Source organism: Podarcis liolepis, assembly GCF_965112155.1.
Source record: "Podarcis liolepis genome assembly, chromosome: 14".
NCBI lineage: Eukaryota > Metazoa > Chordata > Lepidosauria > Squamata > Lacertidae > Podarcis > Podarcis liolepis.
Genome location: NC_139569.1, coordinates 48,345,618 through 48,369,188, shown reverse-complemented (window position 1 = coordinate 48,369,188; position 23,571 = coordinate 48,345,618). Strand labels below are relative to the sequence as shown.

Here is a 23,571-nt window from a genome sequence, read left to right as displayed (position 1 = left end):
CCAGAAACAAATCTTCTACATGTTTTAGAAAATTGTTTGATGGTTCGTTATAGAGTCTGTTCAATATTTGGAGACCTTAAAATATCAAAACCAAATTTTGCATGATGCTTCCTGAGACCAAGGAGCAAGTCTTGATCTATCTTTGGATACATCTGGATGCCATTTTGAATCAAAATGTTGGACTGAACCTTTCAAAACTGCACTGGTTTTTGGTTTCTTGGAATTCCCAAGCAACACTGGGTATGAGGCTGCTAGTTCTTTATTTTTTAAAAAAGACACAGCATGTTGGAAGAATTGCATCTAACATTCAACTTGTAGTAACATGGCAGCCCACTGCAGTCCACCTTTAGTCTCCAGACACTGAACTGGAAAAGTGGGGAGGACAGTGATGCATGATGGGAATAGCTCTGCTCCCTAAACCCCAGGGGCAGGTAATTTGACTCTCAAATTTTTTACACTGCAACACCCACAGGAATTGACAGTAACTGGCTTACAAAAGGCTGACCTAGTGAGCCCCACAAAAGATGACTTCAATCACCCCCCTCCCAAAGTGTAGGTATAAGATCTACCTATCATGCAAAATCAAGGTAAACAATAACCTTTGGTTCATATGTGGGTTATTATGTACCTGGGCAAATAAGACAATACTTGTATCATACTTCCTGAGGAACCAGCATAAAAACATCACACCTGAGGCACAATAGCAATCTCAAGCAGAGCTTCAAATGAATTTTTAACTAATAAGGGTAGGGAAAGCTCAGCCTTTGTCTCCTTTCTCCTTTTCTCTTCCAGCCATTCCTTTGAAACCAGACTCCAAAAAAAGAGAACAGATTCTGGCACATGCTTGGAACTTCTTTCTGTACACACCCACCATTCTCCTCTGCTTCCCACTGCAGTCTTACTCAGAGCAACTGAATGTCAGAGCTTGTGGGTCCCAAGAGCTGAAAAATCGTAAGAGAACCTGAAGCAGAGGAACTCTGGCCTAGATGCTTGGCCCTAGAATCAACACCCACCCACACCCACTAGTCATTTAGTCATTTGCAACTGCAGGAACTCCTCTGATTCCCAACCCTTTAAATCTACTCTAGTTAGCAACCTCTCTCTCTTTCTCTGTTCTCCACTGGAGATCTCTTTCTCCACTTTGGGGGTTTGAGTGCAGTAGATTATTGGGGGGGGAGCCCAAGGAACACACTATTTAGTGTGTAATTGAACTTCCTTTCCCCACCCTACCTTAATATATCTTGTACTTCAGCATTCAACTCAAGCTCTTGGTGTGAATTCCTGGAACCTGGAACCATGTGCCAGAGTGGCACACGATCAACCCACAGAAAGCATTCCCCTCTCACAAGTCTGTTTAAGGGTCACATGTTAAGTACATGCAAGTCCCCAGAGACACATGCATTCAGAGACTTCAGCATTCAAACTGGAATCTGATTAAGAACTTTCCCCCCAGGAACTAGAAGTTATTATTTATGTATAAGAACTTGCAAAAGACTTTATTTAAACAGATGTTTTACCAGTGACCCATAGTTGTTGGTATTAATTGCTACTTAACACTTTTGCACATGGTTGAAAACTTATTATTAGTATAATATAGGTTGTATTTGGATATTATTGGGTCTCTTTATTTCATTGTGCAGAAAATACATTAAGCCTATGCCTGATGAATGGCAATTAGCTATTCATAAACAGCGTGAAAAAAGCCTCTTCCTGGTTTGTTTGTTTTACTGGCATTTGCCAAGTTTCTACAAACTGAGGAACATCTGCCACGTTCCCCATACACATTCTTTTGGTTTAGGGCCTTAAGAGCTTTCCTCAAGCCATAAAAAATCATTAATTCTTATTTACTTATAAAAATTAAACAGAAAAAATTAAGGGCTCCATAAAGCTAAGCAGAGTAAAGGTCAATGATAAATTTCCAAATGAACCACATATAGATGCTTTGGCACCTTGAGGGTCCCCAGGAAGCATCACATAAATAGCTGTCACACGGTCTGGAAATTTCTTAACTTGTCTTATTATCGCCGCCTCTAGGCTGAAGCTCTGGAAACCAGCGTAGCTGGTTGTTAATGTCAGAAGGGCAAAATCATAACTGAGTAATCTTATTAGTGCTTCATTAAACTGCTCTAGTGAAATGACTTATTCAGCGTGCCGCTAAGACTTCAGGCTCCTCTGGCAAGCTGAAACACAGCAAGCATATAAAAGTTTATTACGCGTGACAAATCACTGTTCCTCATTTGGCCTTGAAGAAGCACCATTTCACCCACGGAAATGCCCACCTGCCCACGTTCCCCCCCCCAAAAAAACTTCACAATTCCATGAATTTGCAAAGGGGTGGCAGCTGCTTTAGTTGTCTCAGTTTCTCAACAAAGTGGGCTAAAAAGGATTCCCCCTGAATGGATTCAAGCCCAGATACCTCAGTGGAAGGTCACATCCTACTCCAACATCTCTGGTTTCTACATCAGTCCTTGACTGTGACTCCATCAAGTAATCCAAACGGTCTTGCAATTCTTTATTCTGAAATATACAAAATTGACAACTCAATTCTTCAGTTCAATATCCCAGCAGGCCCTGCAATTAATTGTTACACATGCATACTGTAAAGCAATGAAGAAATTTTCTTCATTAGTATCTGTTTTAATTTTTGAGAGAAGCTCAGGATAGTGTACATGACTCATCCTGCTCCAGGCCCCACCCCTGTTGCTGAACCCGGTTAGAGATGGTGACCAGTCCCAAGGTCACCCAGGGAGGGCCTCGAACCAGTCTCCTTCCCTGTCCTAAGTCAACACTCTTAGCCACTGCATAGCCTATCATTTAATCTCTTTAGATTAAGAGAGGCTTGCTTTATTTATTTTTACCATTGAAGGAGAACATTAAGACAACAGAGGTGGGGGAGCAGGAGGTGTTTAAAAGGAAGCTTATAGGGAATTTCTTAAACTGGAGGTGCAGAAAGTGAGAAAGGAAAAAGATGAAAGCTGGCATGGGAGAGGAGTGGAGAGTGTTGGACTTAGGACTCATCCTTACTGTCATTCAGTGTGGATAGTAAGCTTCCTGTACTTCCATTAATTTTCTGTTGTTCATATGACATTCTCCTCCTATAGCTGCCTTCCCACACATTCTCCTCTCTCAATCTGGATTTTCTCCCTCTCCTTTTTTGAGTGATTTGGAGGAGAGTGTCCTATGGACAGGGGAGACTTATCCAGTGCTTCGCTCCCTTTCATGTCACAGCTCCCATGGGTCCTGACAGGTTTTGCAAGCGGGAGCAATGAGAAGCCTAGATGCTAACACTCTGATCTAGCTTCCAGGGTTTTCCTGGAAAAGCTGTCGCTCAGCAGTAAAGCCTCTGCTTTGCGTGCAGAAGGCCCCAAGTTTAGTCCCAAGCATCTCCAGGTAGAGCTGGGTGAAACCTCTTTCTAAAATCCTGTTGAATTGCTGTTACGTCAATGTAGAGTATAGACCAATGCTTCCCAATTGATGGTCCACGGACCGCTGGGCAGTCCGTGTAACTGACCCAGGGGGTCCATGGCACCATTCATGTAACACAAACTACCATAGTCAAAAACATGGAGTCCATGGATCGGCTTTTGAAAAACAGGAGGTCCACAAAACTTAACCAATTGGGAACCATTGGTGTAGTAGACAATACTGAGCTAGATGGAGGAATGGCTTGACTCTGCAAACGGCAGCTTCCTGTGTTTTCCCCTCCCAAATCTAACCACAAATGTGAAAAGATGTTTCTATTAATTTTCACAGGCTTCTCTTTACATGTTACTGCTCATCTGTGCAAAATATAATTTATTTATTTTTTATTTGTTGAGTGCCTGAAAAATAGGTGTTTCACAGAACATGTAGGAAGATAGGTGCTACCTAAGTAGACTTGCTATCTAATACAAACCACAAAACCAACCTACAAGTTAATCCAAAAGTAGAAGGCAGCACACACCATAATTAAAATCTAACAAAATTTGTTGTGATATAATGTCTAGGAATATTTTAGCTAGACATTGGAAAAATATTTCAGAGTAAACTTAGATCATTCGTACAAAAGTGTATGGGACATTGGCCTAGTGGAAAAACTAACTAATAAATTATGGTTGTTGAAGGAGCAAAAACAAAAGGATAACTTCACAACAGTTTGGCTTAATTTATTATGTATGCAAGTCTTCCAGACAATAATCAATCCCCCTTGTAACATATAGCTCTACATGGCTACAAGAGTGGCGTGCGGCAACGTATTTTGCAGGAGAACAGTCAGGGCCAGAGGCGCCAGCTTGCGAGGGCGATGGGGCAATGCCATACACGTGAGCATCACACCTCCCTCCCTAAGCTGGGCAGAAGCTTCCTGGGCTTTGGGAAGGAGGCGCCAGGCTTTAATACTTTAATTTAATCAGAACATTTAGGGGACTAGTCTAGTCCCCTAACAGTCCATTGACTGCACACCACTGGGCTACAGTGGTCCTATAAAAGGAAAAAGCATTGGATTTCCATTTCCTCTGCCCTTCCCCTCACATTCACATTCACACAAACACATACTGGTCTGCATTACCTAATACAGGAAGCACTTAGTTCATTATCATCCCTGCTCCTGACTCACTCAAATCTCTAGACTGCCACTCAAATACAGCTGACGAGTGTACTCAATTAATAGTGTATTGTTTTCTGTTTATGCTGCCTCGATCAGAAATAATAATAATAAATAAATAAATAAAATAATAATAATAATAATAATAATAATAATAATAATAATAATAATATATTATTTATACCCCGCCCATCTGGCTGGGCCTCCCCAGCCACTCTGGGCGGCTTCCATAGAAACCAAAAATACACTAAAATATCACACGTTAAAAACTTCCCTGAACAAGGCTGCCTTAAGATGTCTTCTGAATGTCAGGTAGTTGTTTATCTCTTTGACATCTGATGGGAGGACGTTCCACAGGACGGGCGCCACTACCGAGAAGGCCCTCTGCCTGGTTCCCTGTAGCTTTGCTTCTCGCAATGAGGGAACCGCCAGATGTTTCATATTTGTTTTTGAATTTTCCAGATTGAGAGTATATAAATGTTCTGCGTTGTTAAACTTTTATATTATTAAATTTGTATTTATATTTGTACTGGGCTAACAGAACTAGCAGAGTTTTGAGGCATTTTTACATTGGGAAAGATAATCGGCTAAGTATCAGTTAAAAACAATAACTTTCAGTAATTAGCCAAATATAATCCTTACCTCCCCTTCAAGGAATGATATTTTTTCTAAAAGTTGTAATATAAACAGTTCCTTTTGCTTCATCTTTCGCTTTTGCAGCTCAATCTATGAAGAAAAGAAAGAAAGAATGTAAATGTAGATAGGAGGGAGAAGCTCTGTCACTAAGTAAGTTCCCTACCGGAAATTAGATTGTACATATCCATAGGAATGATTTCCAGAGGGATAGCTGTGTATCAGTCTGTTGTGCGGCAGCAAAAACAAGACCCATGAAATACCCCATTCATTGGAACATGAAATTACTCATCTCAAACTTTATAGCTTAGCCTGAATGTTTTTACAGAATGTAAACAGGTCAAATTGTGATTGCCGAACACATAAAAATTTAACAAATGGCAACGGTGAATAAGTTTCAGGGTTCAGAGCACTAATGTTACTTTTTATTTTATTTATTTAAAATATTTTTATTCCACCCTTCCGTCATTACAATATTCAGTGATGTATAAAAATCAAAACTATCATGAGATAAATCCTAATAATAAAACTGAACTCTCTCACACCTACAGAGTTGTTGTATAGATGTGTGATAGCCCCATATATGCTGTCTTGATCTCCTTGTGGTAAGGGGGCAAATACAAACATGCTTATATCTCATGCACAAGCACATCCCCTCTCACCCCAAGAAATCAATTTGTTATACCCATGTTGTGCTGATGACAGATTATACCCAATGTCTGCACAAACTAACCATGTGCTCATGGGCATAGCCAAGGGGGGGCAGGGGGGACAGCTGCCCCCCAATCAATAGGAATCAATACAAATCTGAGGTTCTGCCCCCTAACAAAAGCCTGCCCCCCAAAAAAACCCCATGCATGTGTTGCTACTGCACAATGTGAGACTACTCCATGGCTCCTAAGTCTTCCCTTTCATTTGTGCTGCTCTGCCACTGCAGATGTTTTCTTTCACTTCTCTGCCGGGCAAAAAGTCGTTGGATACGGCGAAGGGGAGACCTAGCAGCAGAGAGGGAACTAAAGGCTACTAAGATGATGCAGAGACAACGGGCAGAGGGGAGGGGGCATGATGGTGGGCAACAGGGACACCCCAAGTTATTTTAGTGCCTGCATCAGCAGAGAAACCAAATGGCACCCTCACGACTCACTAACAATGATTACACCGTGAATTTTTAAGGAAAGTCAGGACATACCGTATTTTTTGCTCTATAAGACTTACTTTTTCTCTCCTAAAAAGTAAGGGGAAATGTGTGTGCGTCTTATGGAGCGAATGCAGGCTGCGCAGCTATCCCAGAAGCCAGGAACAGCAAAAGGGATCGCTGCTTTCGCTGCGCAGTAATCCCTCTTGCTGTTATGGCTTCTGAGATTCAGAATAATTTTTTTCTTATTTTCCTCCCGCAAAAACTAGGTGCGTCTTATGGTCTGGTGCATCTTATAGAGCGAAAAATACGGTAATTGAATAAAAACCCCACACAACCAGTGAAATGAGCAGGAGTTGCACAACGGCACTGCTCTGCGCCCGTGCATTTCAACTGAGCTCACGTCTTGGTGGTTTCCACCTCAAGGCTCTGCCTGGCACTCCCTACTAACGTATGTGAGAAATGGCTAGGAAACAGGGAAAGCCCTGAAAATGTCCAGGAAAATGACATTCTAGGGAATTAAGACAAAGGAGGAAGGGTGTGTGTGTGTGTGTGTGTGTGTGTGTGTGTTTAAGTCCCTGGAGAATTGCATCAGTGTATGAAGACAGGAGAGACAGGCAGCATGGCAGGAAATGCGTCTGCACATGGAAGGAGGCAACCAAACAAGATAGTGCCTCTTGTCAATACCTGTTAGGGCTGGTACACAACATACCAGGATGGGTCCGGAAAACCATACCATGGATGACTAGACAGTAATTATCTTATTTCATTTAGATCAAAGGCAATTCAGGGCAGCTAGGTACAATTCCTTATTTGCTCCCACGACATTACAGTCATCACTGTATTTGTTTACCTCCAATCACAAACAACTATTTATATACCTAAGCAAGCAAGCAAATAAAAACAAACAAATAATAGGATGAAAATCAACAGAACTTTAAAAAGAATCCACACTAAATGCCAAAATATTTAAACTCTAAATTAACTGAAGATAAACTGACCTGATTTGAAAATTGTAGCATTCCAATAGCAGCAAATGCTTAGCAAGTTTAAAGTCTGGGTGAATAAAATTGTATTTACCTGACAGCTAGAGCTAAGAGGAGGCACTAGGATTGTGGACCAAGGGGGTGTTCCAAAGAAGGGTGCCAACACTAAAAAGACCCAGTCCCTGGTCACCACCTATCTAACTGCAGGAGACCACTGCAGGCAACTATTTGGAACTCGGGGTTGGGGTTGGAATACTTCCTTTATATCTGAGAGGCCTATTTAGTATTTTCTTTATATTTCAGAAACATTGGCCAGTCCAAAGCCAAGAAGCATATCCAGGGTTCAGCTGTTGAAGTATGTTTAAACAATGGAATTCATTCTCACAAGATGTAATGATGACCACAAACTTGGATGGCCTTAAAACCGAATTAGATAAATTAATGGAGGACAGAAGCGATGTCAGTGGCTACTAGTCATGATGGCTGCTGTACTGCTTGTTTGCTTCCTAGAGGCGTCTTGTTGGCCACTGTGAGAACAGGATATTGGGAGTAGATTGGTGCTGGGTCTGATCCAACAGGACTTAAGTTCTGGGATCTTTACAGCAAATGCCTTAAATTGCCAACAGAAGATGCAGAATTAAGAACAGGAGGACTGGTTAGACACCCTATGAGCACAAATGACAGATATAAGCACACTGCACACCTTTTTTATCCTGTAATGATTATCCTAATTTTTTACCCTTTAGTGATAGTATTTTCTATGTTTTTAGCTTTTTCTAGTTTACCTGTGTTACCCACCTAGCATCCCAGACTGGGGAAAAGGCAGGAAATATAATAATAATAATAATAATAATAATAATAATAATAATAATAATAATAATAATGGCACATTAGCAGGCTATGTGCTTTATGTACCATCTGCCACTCGTATTGAATGTGAGGTAACAAAGACAAGTGCACCTATAAACTTCCCTGTTTGGGCAAATAAATTCAACAACAGGGACTGTGAGCCAAAGAAAATCATAATAAATAGCTTTTACTACGTCACTGTAAGAGAATGGTAAAATAAAATCACAGCAATATAAACAGGAATTTTCTATAAAATGTACACCTAATTAAAAAGATTTCTGAATGGCACTCACCTTTGCTTATTAAATATTTTTTAAATAAATAAGATAAACTGCAGCAAAGGGATTGTTTATTTTAATTAGCTCTTGAGAAATTTTGGTTTCTTATTCAAAATAAATCAAATTCCCATCTAAAACTATCACCACACTTACACCCACATGCATAAAATGTGTTTAGAATGCTATGATTGTGTAACTGATCTTTTATTCAAGTTAATGCTTTTAAAATAGATGTTTAACAAGTCCACTGTTTACAGATGTATATATAACAAAAAGTTTGAGCCAAATGAGAAAAGAAGAATTGTAACAAGAAGGACATTGATAAAATGAGAGTATTTTTCAAGCAAAATTTTCTATCAGAATTGTTGCTTCTAGAAACCTAAAGGGAACTACCACTCATACGCGTTTATCAGCTACCACTGAAATGCACTTACAGAAGATCAACTGCTGAAGCATTATGTATATAATGTGTGCTATTTACCCATTTCTTCTCAAACAGCAGAGCTTAAAGCAACATACAAGCAGCCACTGAAATATGATGAACGTGATCCAGCAAAAGTTGAGCACTTTTAGAAGTCCTCCTGATTTTATTTGGAGAGTCAAGGATTTACCGTACCTAGCCCCAATGATATCATTTTTATTGTGAATTCATAATTATTTTTGCTCATGATGGCATTGGGACAGTTATATGTGATCCCACTTTCAAAATACTCTTTGTGAACACAAAATTTCAGAGTGGACAGGCTGCTTTGTTTCAGTTTGGTGAATGTCTCATAGCTTCCTGCCAAAATTCTGTAACTTTTTATACCACAAAATTCAGATTTAATTTTTGACCTGTTTTTGTTGTCAAAAGCGCCCTTCCAGACAGCAATAATGGGGGAACATCACAGAACAAATAATAAAGCAGAATGATGCACCACTGATGCTCTATAATGGGATTATTGACATGTTGCAGAATACAGTGCCCGAAACAAAACCTGGAGGGACCCTTAAATATTTGGGAGGATCATACCCAATGGAACCAGTGTAAAATCTCATGGCTACAGATTGAAGAACGTTAATACAATTCATAGAATCATGGAAGAATTGCAAATAAACATATTGGGAAACATCCAGTGATGTTAGTGCAAGAGCAAAAATCATGCCGTGTGCAAGAAAAGGGTTATATTCTGTTAGTGTTAAGGTCAGCTAGCCAAGAGGGTGATGGGGGAGGTGTTACTTAGCAACTAGGCAGAGTGGCATGATGCCCTAATTGGTTGTGTAGTTCTGAGGGAGTTTTTCTCTATATGTTTGGTTGACGTTCTCCCTGTTATGTACTAGGCCTGACCTAAGAAGTCAAAACCTTTCTGTTTATTTCTTCAAATTCATCAGGAATTCTTTTCTTTCTTGATTTTGCCAACATTATTTAAGTGACCTTGCTAACAGTCCACCACTTGTGCAACAGTGGACATCTAGTTTCTATTCTCCCCTCTACAGCCTCCAGATGCTCCCAAAATTTGCTCTGAGTGGTCCCCTAGTTCTCCAAAGCAGATTTTGGGGATGCAGGAGGAGGAGAGAAAGGAGAGGGCCCATTGGGTGAGCAGATGCCGTCTTGGGCCATGTTGGAAGGACCTCACCTTCTGTGATTGGGAATCCCTTTTACAGTGTGATAACAACTAATGGAATAGTAATTGTCTAAAGCATTGTGCACCAGAACCTGTCACTTGACCAGGGGATGCGTTCAAAGAGATGGCAACATAGCACCAAAGTCAGCTAAGAAGGATTGTTTCTCAGCCTCACAGAAACACACTTTGCCTTCCCAAAAATGACACATAGCCTGGGTTTTAAAAAGAAAGAAAATGGAAGCAGTTTAAAAGTATTATAAAACATTTATTAAAATTTGTACTCTTCTAACACAAAATGTTGCTGCTACATAATAGTATTTTTATGCAGTTAACACTGCATAAAATAAAAGTGCACTGGCTGATAAGGTTATTGGCTCATCCTTGCATTGTTTTGATAAAGCATTTTAAAAACCAGATTAATACTTAAAACATTTAAAGGAGCTTGACACTTTGCAAGATCTATTAAAGTGAAACAACCAACCCATATTCCTAACACATGAAAAGATAATGCTGCATTTAAGTTCTATCGACAAGAATAAACACCAGCAATGGCAGGAGAGTGCTATTGGGCACTTCGCATAACTGGGCTCCAGAGATCTCAAGCCATTCACCACCAGCATCGACTATGTGCCTTCAGTGATTCAATTGAGCATATGGTACCATCAAGCACATTTCACAGTATAATATGAAACAGGGCCAATGTTCAGGATTAACAGAAAAATGGGGTTGCTGCCATTAGAAGTGAGCAGAGTGATGTGTGAAATTATGTCCATGTAACTTGTAAGAAGAAACAAAAGCTAATTAAAAAATGAAAATGATTTCACTTCTATGTCCTCCCCTCAAAACACATCATTTTTCATGACAATACTTCCTTATCATTCATTCCCATCATCTCCTGTTATTTCAATACCTCTCTTGGACAATCTCTAATCCTCCTTTCCCTTTAAGGCCAGAAGTCCCTGTTCTTCAGGATGTTGTCCATAGGCATTTCCTATAGACATTTCCTCCTTCTGGTTATTCCAGGAATTATAAAGCAATATCATTGTCATCATACACTATGCAGCGTAACAGAGACAAACAATATTGGCTTTCATAGAAGAGGAGCATAGATGAAGCTGCCTTATACTTATATACTTATATAGAGGCTTTCCAGGGTCTTAGGCAGAAACAAACCCAGTATTTCATACAGAGATCATTTTAACTGAAGATGTCAGGAATTGAACCTGGGGCTCTCTGCACACTGTATCGCTAAGCCAAGGCCCTCCACCACATTGTTCATTTGCTTTTTGTGTGAATATGATGTTAGATATAAAAGACACCAGAAACATGATTGTATGCAAGAGACAGAAAGTGCAGTTACAGAATGGACAAATTATATGCAAGAAAGATCAGGTTTCAACCTAAATACATTCCATTGTTTATTAAATCCAGTAAAATAAGACTGACTCAAAAGTAGGCTTTTAAATAGTGGAGCCTTGGAGTCTGAATGTTTCTGTTTGTGCCTACTCAAAAGCTGTCTAGAGTCTAACCTAACCAAACTGGAGTGGAGTTTCCCCAAGAGATTCACAAAATTCTCATTGCCCAAACTTTCCCACTGAGATTTATGATTAGAGTTTAACTCCCTCTTATGCCCTTTGAAAATTCCAGTCCATTACTAATATTATTATTTACTCTACATAAACTTTCAGTAAAATTGTCATTTTGCTGAGTTTGTTTTTACAGATACTATAATTCCAGTCAATTATACAACAAGTTAGTGCTCTACTATAAGTACCTAAGTAATTGGTTTTGGGAATATATTGCACAAGCGTTGGACTGGAATTAGCAGCTGGTAAAATTCTGAAATTTGCTTTTGTTCCTGCATTACAGGTGCTTAGAATTGACATCCCTGCCACAACGTAACTGTTGTAGTTTATGGCACACATTTCTCAGATCCACCAAAAAGTTGAGCCCATGACCTCTTTGGTTCATTGTCTTCTTTTTTTAGTAGTTCAAGTAACTTTTGTGGGATGGAAAAATATGCAACATCGCACAGCTTGCAAAAGCTTGAGTTTGTATGAACAGGGCATTTAAGAATTGCTTCTTTTACAGCTGGGTTTTCAAGTGCCTGCTAAACAAACATTGTCATCATACCACACTGGAGTTTTCGAAGTAACTACAGGAACCAAGATTCAGTTTGGCCTGGGTATATAGGGTAACTTTACAGAACGGATCAGAGATTATTCCTTGGTTGTGGTGCATCCATGTTATTTCTCTCCATCGTTTTGTTTCAGGTAGTCACCATTTATCATCTTCCAATGAATCTGAGACTAAATGTGGAGAACAGCTCATGTGCCATGACCTAGAGACAGTTCAATTCAGTTGGTTAGGGGAATGTCACTCTAAATCTGTATTCTGCAAACAGCTCCTTAACCAAGGGATATATTTCCTTAAAAAAACAAAAACCACTCCTTTTTGGCTCATTCTGTAAATTCCCATCTATCAATCAGCACTGCTTTGACAATTACCCTCTTCCTATGATGAGAGAGAATAGATGGCTTACTAATGAGGGTGTTAAATGTGGTTCTATGTAATCAGCAAAACAGTGACTTTTTTTGCTCTTCTCCTTTCTATGCTATTTTGTTGCACATGATTTCTCAAACTAAAAATGTACTTTTGTTGCTTGGTCAAATTAGCTTTTTACTTAATGGTTTGTTTTACTCCCATTTATTTTGCATGGGCTTGGATAAATCTAGATTAACACATTTGCCAAGAAATATCAAGAGAACAATGCTGTCTTTTTCTATTAGAAGTATATTTCTGAGCTCTCCAAGGGAACTAAGTACAGGAGTGGTCTGGCAGGGTCACCAGCACCAAATCCTGAAAGAGCCTATTCTAAACCTCCACTCATCTTCCTGATCCTTCCAAGGAAAATATGAATACAGCTGGGCTCCCAACTAACTACTAATCAGGATGCTCATATTTTAGACAGCTGTTTCTATATGAATTTCTGTAGAGTTAATGTAAAGTTTATGAACAAGAGAATCATATTTGTGTAGCTTGGCAGTGGCTCCATTAATTTCCAGATGCTGTATGTGCAGGCAACGCAAAACAATTACCACAAATTATACCATGAAAATAAAATGTTTGGCCACAGTAGAGGGGAAACAGCATTTCTCACGCTTAGAGCTTGTTCTTAACAGAGCAGTTGCTACTTCTCTGTAGTTCCTACCTATATCGTTTCAGTAATGTCTGAACTAGGGAGGTCACACAGATGAGATGTATTATGTCATTACTTTCCAGCCTTCCAAGAGGTTGGCAGGGAGACACAAAGAGTTAGTACTGGCACTGCAAGTAACAACGTTATTTGATCTCTGCATGTCTCATATCCAAACCTTCTGGAATGGTGTAGGAAAGTAACTATGATAAACAGCACCTTCACTATAGGGGCTGGTCATTCCCTGAAATGGAACTTCTTGAAGATTGGCCATTAATGACATTTCTTCAAGGAACATAGACCAAATTCATACTCTGAATTTCTTTTTTTAAGGTCTGTCAGATCTGTTTCATCATCATCTGTTTCTTCACCCATCCATTAATTCCTTATTATTCACAAATGGCAGGTTAAAACAACATTTCCTACAGTGAGCTAAAACATTTCTATCCATGTTAAATATCACACATTCAAACATACAATTATTTTTTCTAGTCTTGGCATAGTGCATGCATAGGCAAACTAAGCCCCGGGGGCTGGATCCAGTCCAATCGCCTTCTGAATCTGGCCTGTGGACGGTCTGAGAATCAGTGTGTTTTTACATGAATAGAATGTGTGCTTTTATTTAAAATGCATCTCTGGGTTATTTGTGGGGCAATTCGTTCATTTTTATTTATTTTTTCAAAATATAATCGGCCCCCCACAAGGTCTGAGGGACAGTGGACCGAGCCCCTGCTGAAAAAGTTTGCTGACCCCTGGCATAGTGCATGCAGCTTAATTCACTCCCTTCTTCCTCTATGCTACTTGGCTTTCTTCATTTTAGAATGTAAGTGACAGCAACACCTGCCAGAAACTCTAAGAGATTTTACATATAAATTAGTTCCTATAAACTAGTTTTTCAGGTTTGTTATTTGTTTGGCTCTACTTACATATTTACAGCCCTGTACAAGCATTAATTATACACAACTGCTCAACATAAAGACAAAGCTGATGCAAATTATAAATCACCTAATATCGTTAAGAGGTAAACAAAAATGCTAGGAAATGAAACTTGGAGGACAAAAGTGAAGAAAAGGGTAACCACAAATGTCAAGGGTTACAATACTTGGGCATTAGTTTAGAAAAAAGTGGGAATAAAGTGGGGCGTGATAGATGTGCATAAGATTGTGCACAGTGTGAAGAATGTGAACAAAGAAAAAAACTACTCTCTCTCATAATACTGAGCTCATAATACTCTAATAATACCTGAGTTCTAACTCAGGGCCATCCAGTGAAGCTGACGGTTGGAAGATTCAGGGCAGAAAAAAGGAAGCACTTCTTCACACAGCAAATTCACTTCTCCAGTGGCCACAAAGTTCAATGATTTAAAGGGGGATTAGACAAATTAATGGAGAGTTTTCAGGCTATCAGTGGCAACTGGTCATGATGGTTGTATAGCCACATTCCATGAAGTTGGTGATTCTTTCATTTTAAAGGCAAACCCCTCCTGTGCCACCAAATAATGAGAGAGAAGGAGAGAGGGAGAGGGAGAGGTTGTAGAGTTGCTGGTACATAAAGAACTCACATAAGAATCTGATGCCATTTTTTTAATGCAAAGTGTGGTATAACTGACTTCATTTCCTCAAACCATCCTGAGAGGTAGAGTATTAACATTCTCATTTTGCAGATACTGCAAGGCTCAGGGCAAAACTAGGCATGACATTAACTGCATGAATGTTATCAGTGCTTTATCAGTGTGGCTTTTGTTATTTAAATAGCATGACCATGGAGGTTGGGGAAGGTTCTGCTGAAATAAAAATAGCAGCTTCAGAAAGTCATTTTTTTGTTGGGACTGTGGCACGGAAGAGAACGAGCTTGCTCAAGCTTCTCTGGGGCTGCTATATACTATTTACTTCTACTTGATCTTTCAGCGGCTTTTGATACCCTTGGCCATGGGCTTGTAAACCGCTGTGATATATTTTTTATGATACAGCAGCATATAAATATTTTTAAAATAAATAAACCGCAAAAACAGTGTATTAACTGAATCTATACAATTAACACAATGCAGTGGTTTTCAACCAGTGTGCCTTGGCACCCTGGGGTGCCTTGAATGATGGTTAGAGGTGCTGTGGACAACACTGTCCTCTGTCCCTCCTCTGATGCCCTCTCGCATCTCTGCCTCCCCAAGGCTTCCACAGCTGTTTGTTGAAGCCCTGGCTACAAGCTCACAGGGCAAATGCTGCCTCTGGGGCTGGTCAGGGGGTGCTGGTTGCCAGGAACTGAAGTGGCCTCGGGGTAAGCAAGCAAGCGGGCAAGGGAACCCAGCCAGCCAGTCCACCAGCCCTTGCTGTTGGGAATAGACAGACAAGTCCCAGGCCCTGTGGGGCAGCGTAAGGAGGCACCTCTCTTTGGGGCAGGGAGGGCAGCTCAGAGACAAGGGATGGCAGCAGCAGCTGCTTGGAGGACTCCCAAGGAGAGGAGAGAGAAGAGGAGGCTGAGGGAACACTGCACAAGGGAGGGTGTTCGAGACAGGGTGAGAGGCTGCCAGCTCTTCTGGCAAGGGGTGGCATAACTGCGCTCCTGAGCCCCACAGGGGTGCCACAGAAAGAATGTAGTTGGTCAACGGAGCCATGGACTCAAAAAGATTGAAAACCACTGCCATAATGTATAGTTTGGCCCTCAAATAAGCATAATGGCTTGCACAAAGCCAGGCTCAGTTAAGATGAAAATCTGCTGGACCATATCAGCTTTCAATATTTCGAACATGCATTTCTAGGAGGGTGGGGGATGAAGGTGGATGAACCACTTTCATGTGTGGCTGGGCTTGATATGTTAGAGCAGAAGCGACGGTGGAGAAATACACTGTATTCCAGGTGGTTTCATGGGACCAGGAGGATTTCGGAGTCTTTGGGTCCAAGCCACTTTGTGGAACACCCAACATGCCCCCTTTTTGGCCCTACTGACTGATGCTGGGTGGGCCAAGGCGCACCTTGGTGACTAGATCCAATCCTATTTTGAATCTTGGCACATCCTCCAGGGACCATAAGATTGTGCCACTGTTGTATTTTGTAATATTTGTCAGTGTCCAATATTTATATGTTGTGTGAATTAATTTTATTTGCACTTTTGTACATCACCCTATAACATTTTAATGAAGGGTGGTTAAGCAATATTTTAAATAAATAAAAATGCATTTCATGTTTATTATGAACCAGAGTTAGCCACAATCTCTGAATGAGGTTGCTAATCACACTAGGATTATATAACAGGACAGGATGCATAAAGTAGATAAAATTAACTCTGGTTTAAATCTAATCCAAAGAATACTTTGGCGCTTGGGGGGGAATTGTCATTGCGCCACTCCTTGGTGTGTGGAGTGCCTCAGGGTGCGATTCTCTCCCCGATGCTTTTTAACATCTTTATGCGCCCCCTCGCCCAGCTTGTCCGGAGTTTTGGGCTGGGTTGCCATCAGTATGCTGATGACACCCAACTCTATCTGTTGATGGATAGCCATCCTGACTCGGCCCCAGACACACTGACCAGATGTCTGGAAGCTGTGGCTGGATGGTTACGTGGGAGCCGGTTGAAGTTAAATCCTTCGAAGACAGAGGTCCTCTGGCTGGGGCGGGACGATATGGGATCAAGGGGGCAACTCCCATCTCTTGCGGGGGTGCAATTAGTGCCAGCACCGTCCATTAAGAGTTTGGGTGTAATCTTCGATACCTCCCTCTCTATGGAGGCGCAGATTACAGCTATAACAAAGGCGGCATTTTTTCATCTCCGCCAAGCTAAGCAGTTGGCCCCTTATCTCTCTCGCCCTGACCTAGCCACTGTGATCCATGTGACGGTCACCTCCAGACTGGATTATTGTAACTCGCTCTACGTGGGGCTGCCCTTGAGACTGACCCAGAAACTCCAGCGGGTGCAGAATGCCGCGGTGAGACTCCTTATGGGGTCTTCGCTGCGAGATCACATTCATCCGGTACTATACCAGCTGCACTGGCTCCCGGTGGAGTACAGGATCAGGTTTAAGGTGCTGGTTTTAACCTTTAAAGCCCTATACGGCCTAGGACCCTCGTACCTACGGGACCGCCTCTCCTGGTATGCCCCACAGAGAAATCTACGGTCTGCAAACAATAACATCCTCAAGGTCCCAGGCCTCAGAGAGGTTAGGCTGGCCTCAACTAGAGCCAGGGCCTTCTCGGCTGCGGCTCCAATCTGGTGGAATGCTCTGTCACAAGAGACTAGGGCCCTGCGGGACCTGACATCTTTCCGCAGGGCCTGCAAGACAGAGTTGTTCCGCCAGGCCTTTGGCCAGGGCGCAGCCTGACTCCCTCCTCTGGCAACCTGCACAGAATTTTGCTTAATTGGTTGCCATCAATTTGATTTAATTAATTTTTATAATGAAATATTTTTAGATTGTGTGACTATTTGACTGTTTGATTATTTGATTGTTGTTAGCCGCCCTGAGCCCGGCTTCGGCTGGGGAGGGCGGGATATAAATAAAATTTATTATTATTAATTATTATTATTATTACTTGTTTGAAAAAGAGAAAAAGTAATGACTAGTTGGACACTACTTTGTGCTGGCATTTCTTATCCAAAAACCCACCAATGCAGAGATCCCAAATTGCTGCCTGCTTAGACCCATTAGAGGTCAGTTTGGCTCTCACAAACAACCATGTCAATTCAGAGAAAATGGACACAGAAAAAACCATGATGCACAACATGAGGTACATTTTCAGTGGCAGGGAGTATGCCAACCCTTTCAAAGACAAGCACAAAGAAGCCTCTACAGCAGGAAGCAAAGGGAGGTGGGAAGCTGATTTGCTTATACTAGTATTTTTGAATATGGCAGATAACGGGCTTACAAATAGGAGAATGTAACAAGCAGATATCTTTCAGTTGCTTTACAATCCTCCATAAAGCTGTGTGAGCCTTAAATGTACCTTTGTAGCTGTGTGATTTGTGCTCAAACTGTATTGTGATGGCCATTGGTTATAAACAATAAAATCTACTGACATTACCTTCATTAGCTAGAAATTATGTTTGCATTTCATGTTCCAACTGCCACATTGGCCAAGAACATTAAGAAAACGTCAATATTTTTAATAATAAATAGTGATGGTGATAATGATGATGTTGATGTTGATAAGAGGAAGAGGTGGAGGACGAGAAGGAGAAAGAGGAGGAGGAGGAGGAGGAGAAGAAGAAGAAGAATTTCACAGACTCTATTGTCTGATTTCTGGTGTAACTGTGATGGGTCAAAGTGAAATTTTAAATTAACATTTTAAAAACATTTTAACATGTTTGTTCTTGAAAAAAAATATTTATGATCATTACATGATAATATGTTTCCAATCTCTGCCTTAAGAAAATCTTCACATTAGAATATAAGGTTATTCAGAGTAAAAAATAAATAAAAATGCCACAACTTACTTCCTCAACCATGTGCTTGACTTTCTTCTGTTGGCAAAGAACCATGTCATCCAGATGTTTGATTCGTTCTCGCAGACTAGCTGTAACCTCCTCTAACTGATGTGACCTAACAAAAATGTGAATACTAAATTAGTAAATTTTAATTAGTAAGATATAAATCTGTAGAATAGCTGCTTCCCCAACACTGTATCAAATACTTTAAGAAAAAAAGGTCTGTCAATAATAAAACCAATGACACATAAATGGGAAGTACAGAATCATAGAGTTGGAAGGGTCCCAAAGGTCATCTAGTCCAATTCGCAACATAGATCTACAAATTCATAATTGTCTTCAGTAAGCCAACTACCACCTGCCTTAGATAATCTTTACCTTATAGAAAGGAAGCTTTTCATCAGTTGCAAAGTAATCTATTTTAGAGTATGAATCAGAGGAGGTGGAAGATTGAGAAGCAATTTAATTTGAAAAATTGGTGGAGATTTTAGAATTTAATTTTAGAAAATAATTTGTTAAATGTATGCCTGGTACATTTTACAGGTAAAGGTAAAGGGTAAAGAGACCCCTGACCATTAGGTCCAGTCATGGCCGACTCTGGGGCTGCGGCGCTCATCTCGCTTTATTGGCCGAGGGAGCCGGCGTACAGCTTCTGGGTCATGTGCCCAGCATGACTAAGCCGCTTCTGGCGAACCAGAGCAGCACACGGAGCTTCCCGCTGGAGAAGGTTTACCTATTTATGTACTTGCACTTTGATGTGCTTTCAAACTCTTTTTTGCTTCCCGAGGCAACTGGAGACAGCCCAGGGAAGCCCTGGCATGCTGAAGGTAGCAAGGGAGCAAAAAATGGAGGCTGGAGATGAACAAGTGGTAGTGGTGGGGAGTGGCAGTGGAGGAGGAGCTGATGTACATAAGAACATCAGAAGAGCTTGTATGCAGCGGAACTGGTCAAAGGACCTGTCTAGCATTCTCTTCTCACAGTAGCCAACCAGATGCTCATTATGGGAAGCCCATATAACCTGGGTGTAACAGCAACGATACTCTCCCCATTGCTTTTTACATCATTTGGTGTCAGCCACATTTTGTTGACATGCCTTTCCTGTTCAGAGGTGTGTGTGTCCAATTTTAACAGAAAAGTGACCATACAAATGAGGGAAACTGAACCCTCCTCACTTTGCCAAAGGCCTTTGAGTCAGTCATTTTTCTCTCAGCACAACTCATGTCTGGTGCTGGAGCCTGGCCCAAAGATAAGGTAAAGGGACCCCTGACCATTAGGTCCAGTCGTGGCCGACTCTGGGGCTGCGGCACTCATCTCGCTTTATTGGCCGAGAGAGCCGGCGTACAGCTTCCGGGTCATGTGGCCAGCATGACTAAGCTGCTTCTGGCGAACCAGAGCAGCACACGGAAACACCGTTTACCTTCCCGCTGGAGAAGGTTTACCTATTTATGTACTTGCACTTTGACGTGCTTTCGAACTGCTAGGTGGGCAGGAGCAGGGACCGAGCAACGGGAGTTCACCCCGTCACAGGGATTCAAACCGCCGACCTTCTGATCGGCAAGTCCTAGGCTCTGTGGTTTAACCCACAGCGCCACCCACGTCCCACTAGGCCCAAAGATAGGGAGATGGAAGATGGGCAGGTGTGGCTAGGGAGAGTTGGACTTCCCACCCACCCCACTTGCATACCCCTTTTAATGTTAAAGTTAGACCAGTCTATCTATGAATGGGGCAGACGTGGCTGTCACCATCATGTATGCTTTGGGCTAGCGCTGCAGCTTTTCAAATCTTGTCTTGCCTGCCCTTTGAGTACATTCTGGAGCATCTGGGCTGGGTGATGTCAGCTTTTCAACATTGCAATGTATCACCAGTCAAACATTGCAAACTGGCCATACACCACAAAGCTGAAACCACAAGAGCTGCATTGGTCCCAACCCACAATGCACGGGGTGAAACTGCTTTGGCTCTCACCGCAGGAGCTGAGGCGCTTTCATGAGGACCCCATGAGGTGCTGGGGACCACACAGCTTGTTTGTGCTGCTCAACTGGGGGGTGGGAAGGCTCCTGCCCCCCATCTGAGCAAGCCCCAAAGTCCCTCCTGCTTGCCTGCAAGCAAGCAAGTGTGAGGAACCTTAGGGCTTCTTTGTATAGCTCGGCTGGGGAGTGAGAAGGCTTCACCCAGCAGTATATCACGGGTGAACCCGCCACTGCTCCTGAGTCCCTCTGCTACCAGCAGCCCAATGTTGAAAGCAGCACTGGTGGCAGAAGGACTCAGCAGCGGCATTGGTTTCTCCTGCAGTATACTGCCGAGTGAAGTTGCCATCATGGTCTGCCCCTCATACCGGTCCTGGGCGATACATCAACACATTGTCCAGGCCTGCTTGACAGAGTTATGTAAAACTGTGCTCAGTTCAAATTTCCTCACAGATTTTCTCCCCGTGGCAGATTAGGTGCTCCTCATACAACAAATGCCTCTGTGCCCACCTGGAGGGGCTCCTGCATGAAAGGCCCCTTCAACATGTGGATGCACAGACAGACTGGATCCCTAGGGACTTTGGTGTGTCTGATCCAGCTCTTCTTATCTTCCCATTATAAAAATTTCCTGTCAAATAATTTTCCTGACTGGAAGGCACACCTCTGCATAGTTTTCTTAATTGCCCTTCTCTTTCTCCATGTTTTCCAGGACTTGAGCTCCTAATTGTTATCGTCACCATAAAAGCTGTTGGGCAAAGAAAGTATAAATGGTTCTCAGAAAATAGCCCACAAGGTATCAAAGAAAATCTGGATTTTTAGGGAAGAAAGAATGTACATAAAATTCTCAAAGGAAATACTAATGTTAGTGATGCTCTTCTGCTCAGTAATGAACATTCTCCAAATGAGAAGATGACCTTTAGTCGGGTCCTGTAGACAAGTGAAATGCCTGAGACATTTTAATGCCTTGAAGAAAACTTTAAGGTCTTCCACACAAAGACGTCTAAAGGAACTTTGTTTTTTACAACTGAGAATCCATGCATGCATATTACCAGTAATAGTAGGTGGGGTGGAGCCACAAAGACCCCCCCCTTCAACATCACTACAGCTTACCTGGATGGCACTAGGGATGGGACTAAGGTCAGTGATGCACAGCAAGAGCACTGGATTTTCTTTACAACATAACCTCAACTTTGCAGCCACCCTCCTCCCCACCAGCCCTGTCCAGGTACACGGCAGTGATGACCCCACCATACCAATCACCACTGCAAATTACTATGGAATAATTGTACAGGGCTCCTTCTCTATAGAGAATGCAGATAGCAGCAGTATATATGGCATGCTGGGAATTTTTTTTAAAAAAATTCTAACATTATATCATCCAAAGTTAATTATCAACTACAGTTAGGGATAGTTTATGAGCATCAAGAATCCTAGAAAGAATCAAGACCTCACCTTTGTCTGCCTGACTGACTGTGAAGGTTTGCTCCGTTAAGTTGTATTTCATATTCTATGAGTTGCTTTTGCAGTTGATGGCGTTCCTGTGTGGGAAAATACATTTTTATATATTTCTGTCTTTTAACATGTAAGAAATCAACTACAGTATACAAAACACTTTTCATTGGAATGTACACACTGCTCATAGAGATCCAAACACGTAGACTTAAAAAAAAAACAAGGTCCATTCACTCCTGAGCCCAGGTCTTAGTGCTTGTGCTTTACTTTTAAAGCTGTAAATGGTTGGCACAGGGGAGGTGGGGCTTTCAGCAGCACAGTAGAGACAACACAGATAAGGCTTCAATTGGTGCTAAGGGCTGGTAGAGACAACTGCTAGTAGAACTACCATAGCAAGACCCTGGGAGTTCTCCACGATCCTATACTCCTGTCATGGCCTTTTGAAAGGACACCATCAAGCTTCCCCCAACAGCCCCAAATTCTCACAGAACAGGACACCTTTATGAATGGCTATTTTTCATCCAGCCCTTCCAAACTGATGAAAACCACCAGAAAAGGTTGTTCTAGTTTCAACACTGTTACTTCTACCTCCTACTTGGGTTGCCTTCTTTCCCTCTGCACTAAACACTGAACCTGGATACAGGTAGTTGCTTAGCCTCAAAATTCATATTGAAGAATGAGACCTGGTCTACATATGCATCAGAATGAGGTGATAAGAGTGGATTGTACCATTCCAGACTACAAGTGGGGGATATAATTTTTGAATAATCCCTTACATAAACGCCTCCCGGCACTGCCACCTTATCCTCACATCAGGGCCAAATTAGAAATGGAACCAAAATAGAGTCCAGGAGGAAAAGGTATCCATACACTTAGAGAGCCTTTGAGATCTTTGAATGAACTGATGTATTTCGGTCTGACCAGAGTGCAAACATATACAACAACAGAGAGCATACAGATAATAATAGATTAAAATTAAGTTTTATGAGCTGATACACGATAAATAATTCAGATACAAAACAGCTACATTATTTAAGTTAAAACCTTAACCACTAATTTAAAACATATTAAGACACTGGCTTTTAGATTCATTCAAAGCTTATCCCCTTAATTTTATAGCAGCAGCACAAAATTTAGCCACTTTTAAGGTAATCTCTGGTTCCCTATCCTCTATTAAATATTTTAAGTAGCAATCATCAGTTCTGCTTGCGGTTTGCTGCATGATTGGAGTCATAAACATAGAACGTACAGTATAGCTTTGTAATAATGACAATGTAGTAGGGCATGAGTAGCAGTTTTGACTTCCTTCAAACCATATAGGCATATTTGCTCTGAATATAGTTTGCCTTCAAATATGCCCTGCAGTAATGCAGATGGAAGGACATTAAATCTGGCAAGGGTAAAAGTCTTCTTCATTCTCTCTTTGAGTTGTTATTATGTCATAATTTTCAAAAACTGCACACTGCCAATGCACATTAAT

At 41.4% G+C, this 23,571-nt stretch overlaps 1 protein-coding gene across 1 annotated transcript in view; it reads right to left on the bottom strand.

Moving 5' to 3' along the window:
- LOC310693816 (uncharacterized protein) overlaps positions 1-23,571 on the bottom strand; it is a 62,550-nt gene that overhangs the window by 15,665 nt on the left and 23,314 nt on the right. The window contains exons 9-12 of the mRNA XM_083476193.1: positions 22,092-22,177; positions 18,682-18,787; positions 5,225-5,308; positions 2,417-2,517 (exon numbers count right to left, since the gene is read on the bottom strand). Of these exons, the coding sequence (XP_083332319.1) occupies positions 2,417-2,517; positions 5,225-5,308; positions 18,682-18,787; positions 22,092-22,177 (377 nt within the window). The remainder of the gene's footprint in view (positions 1-2,416; positions 2,518-5,224; positions 5,309-18,681; positions 18,788-22,091; positions 22,178-23,571) is intronic.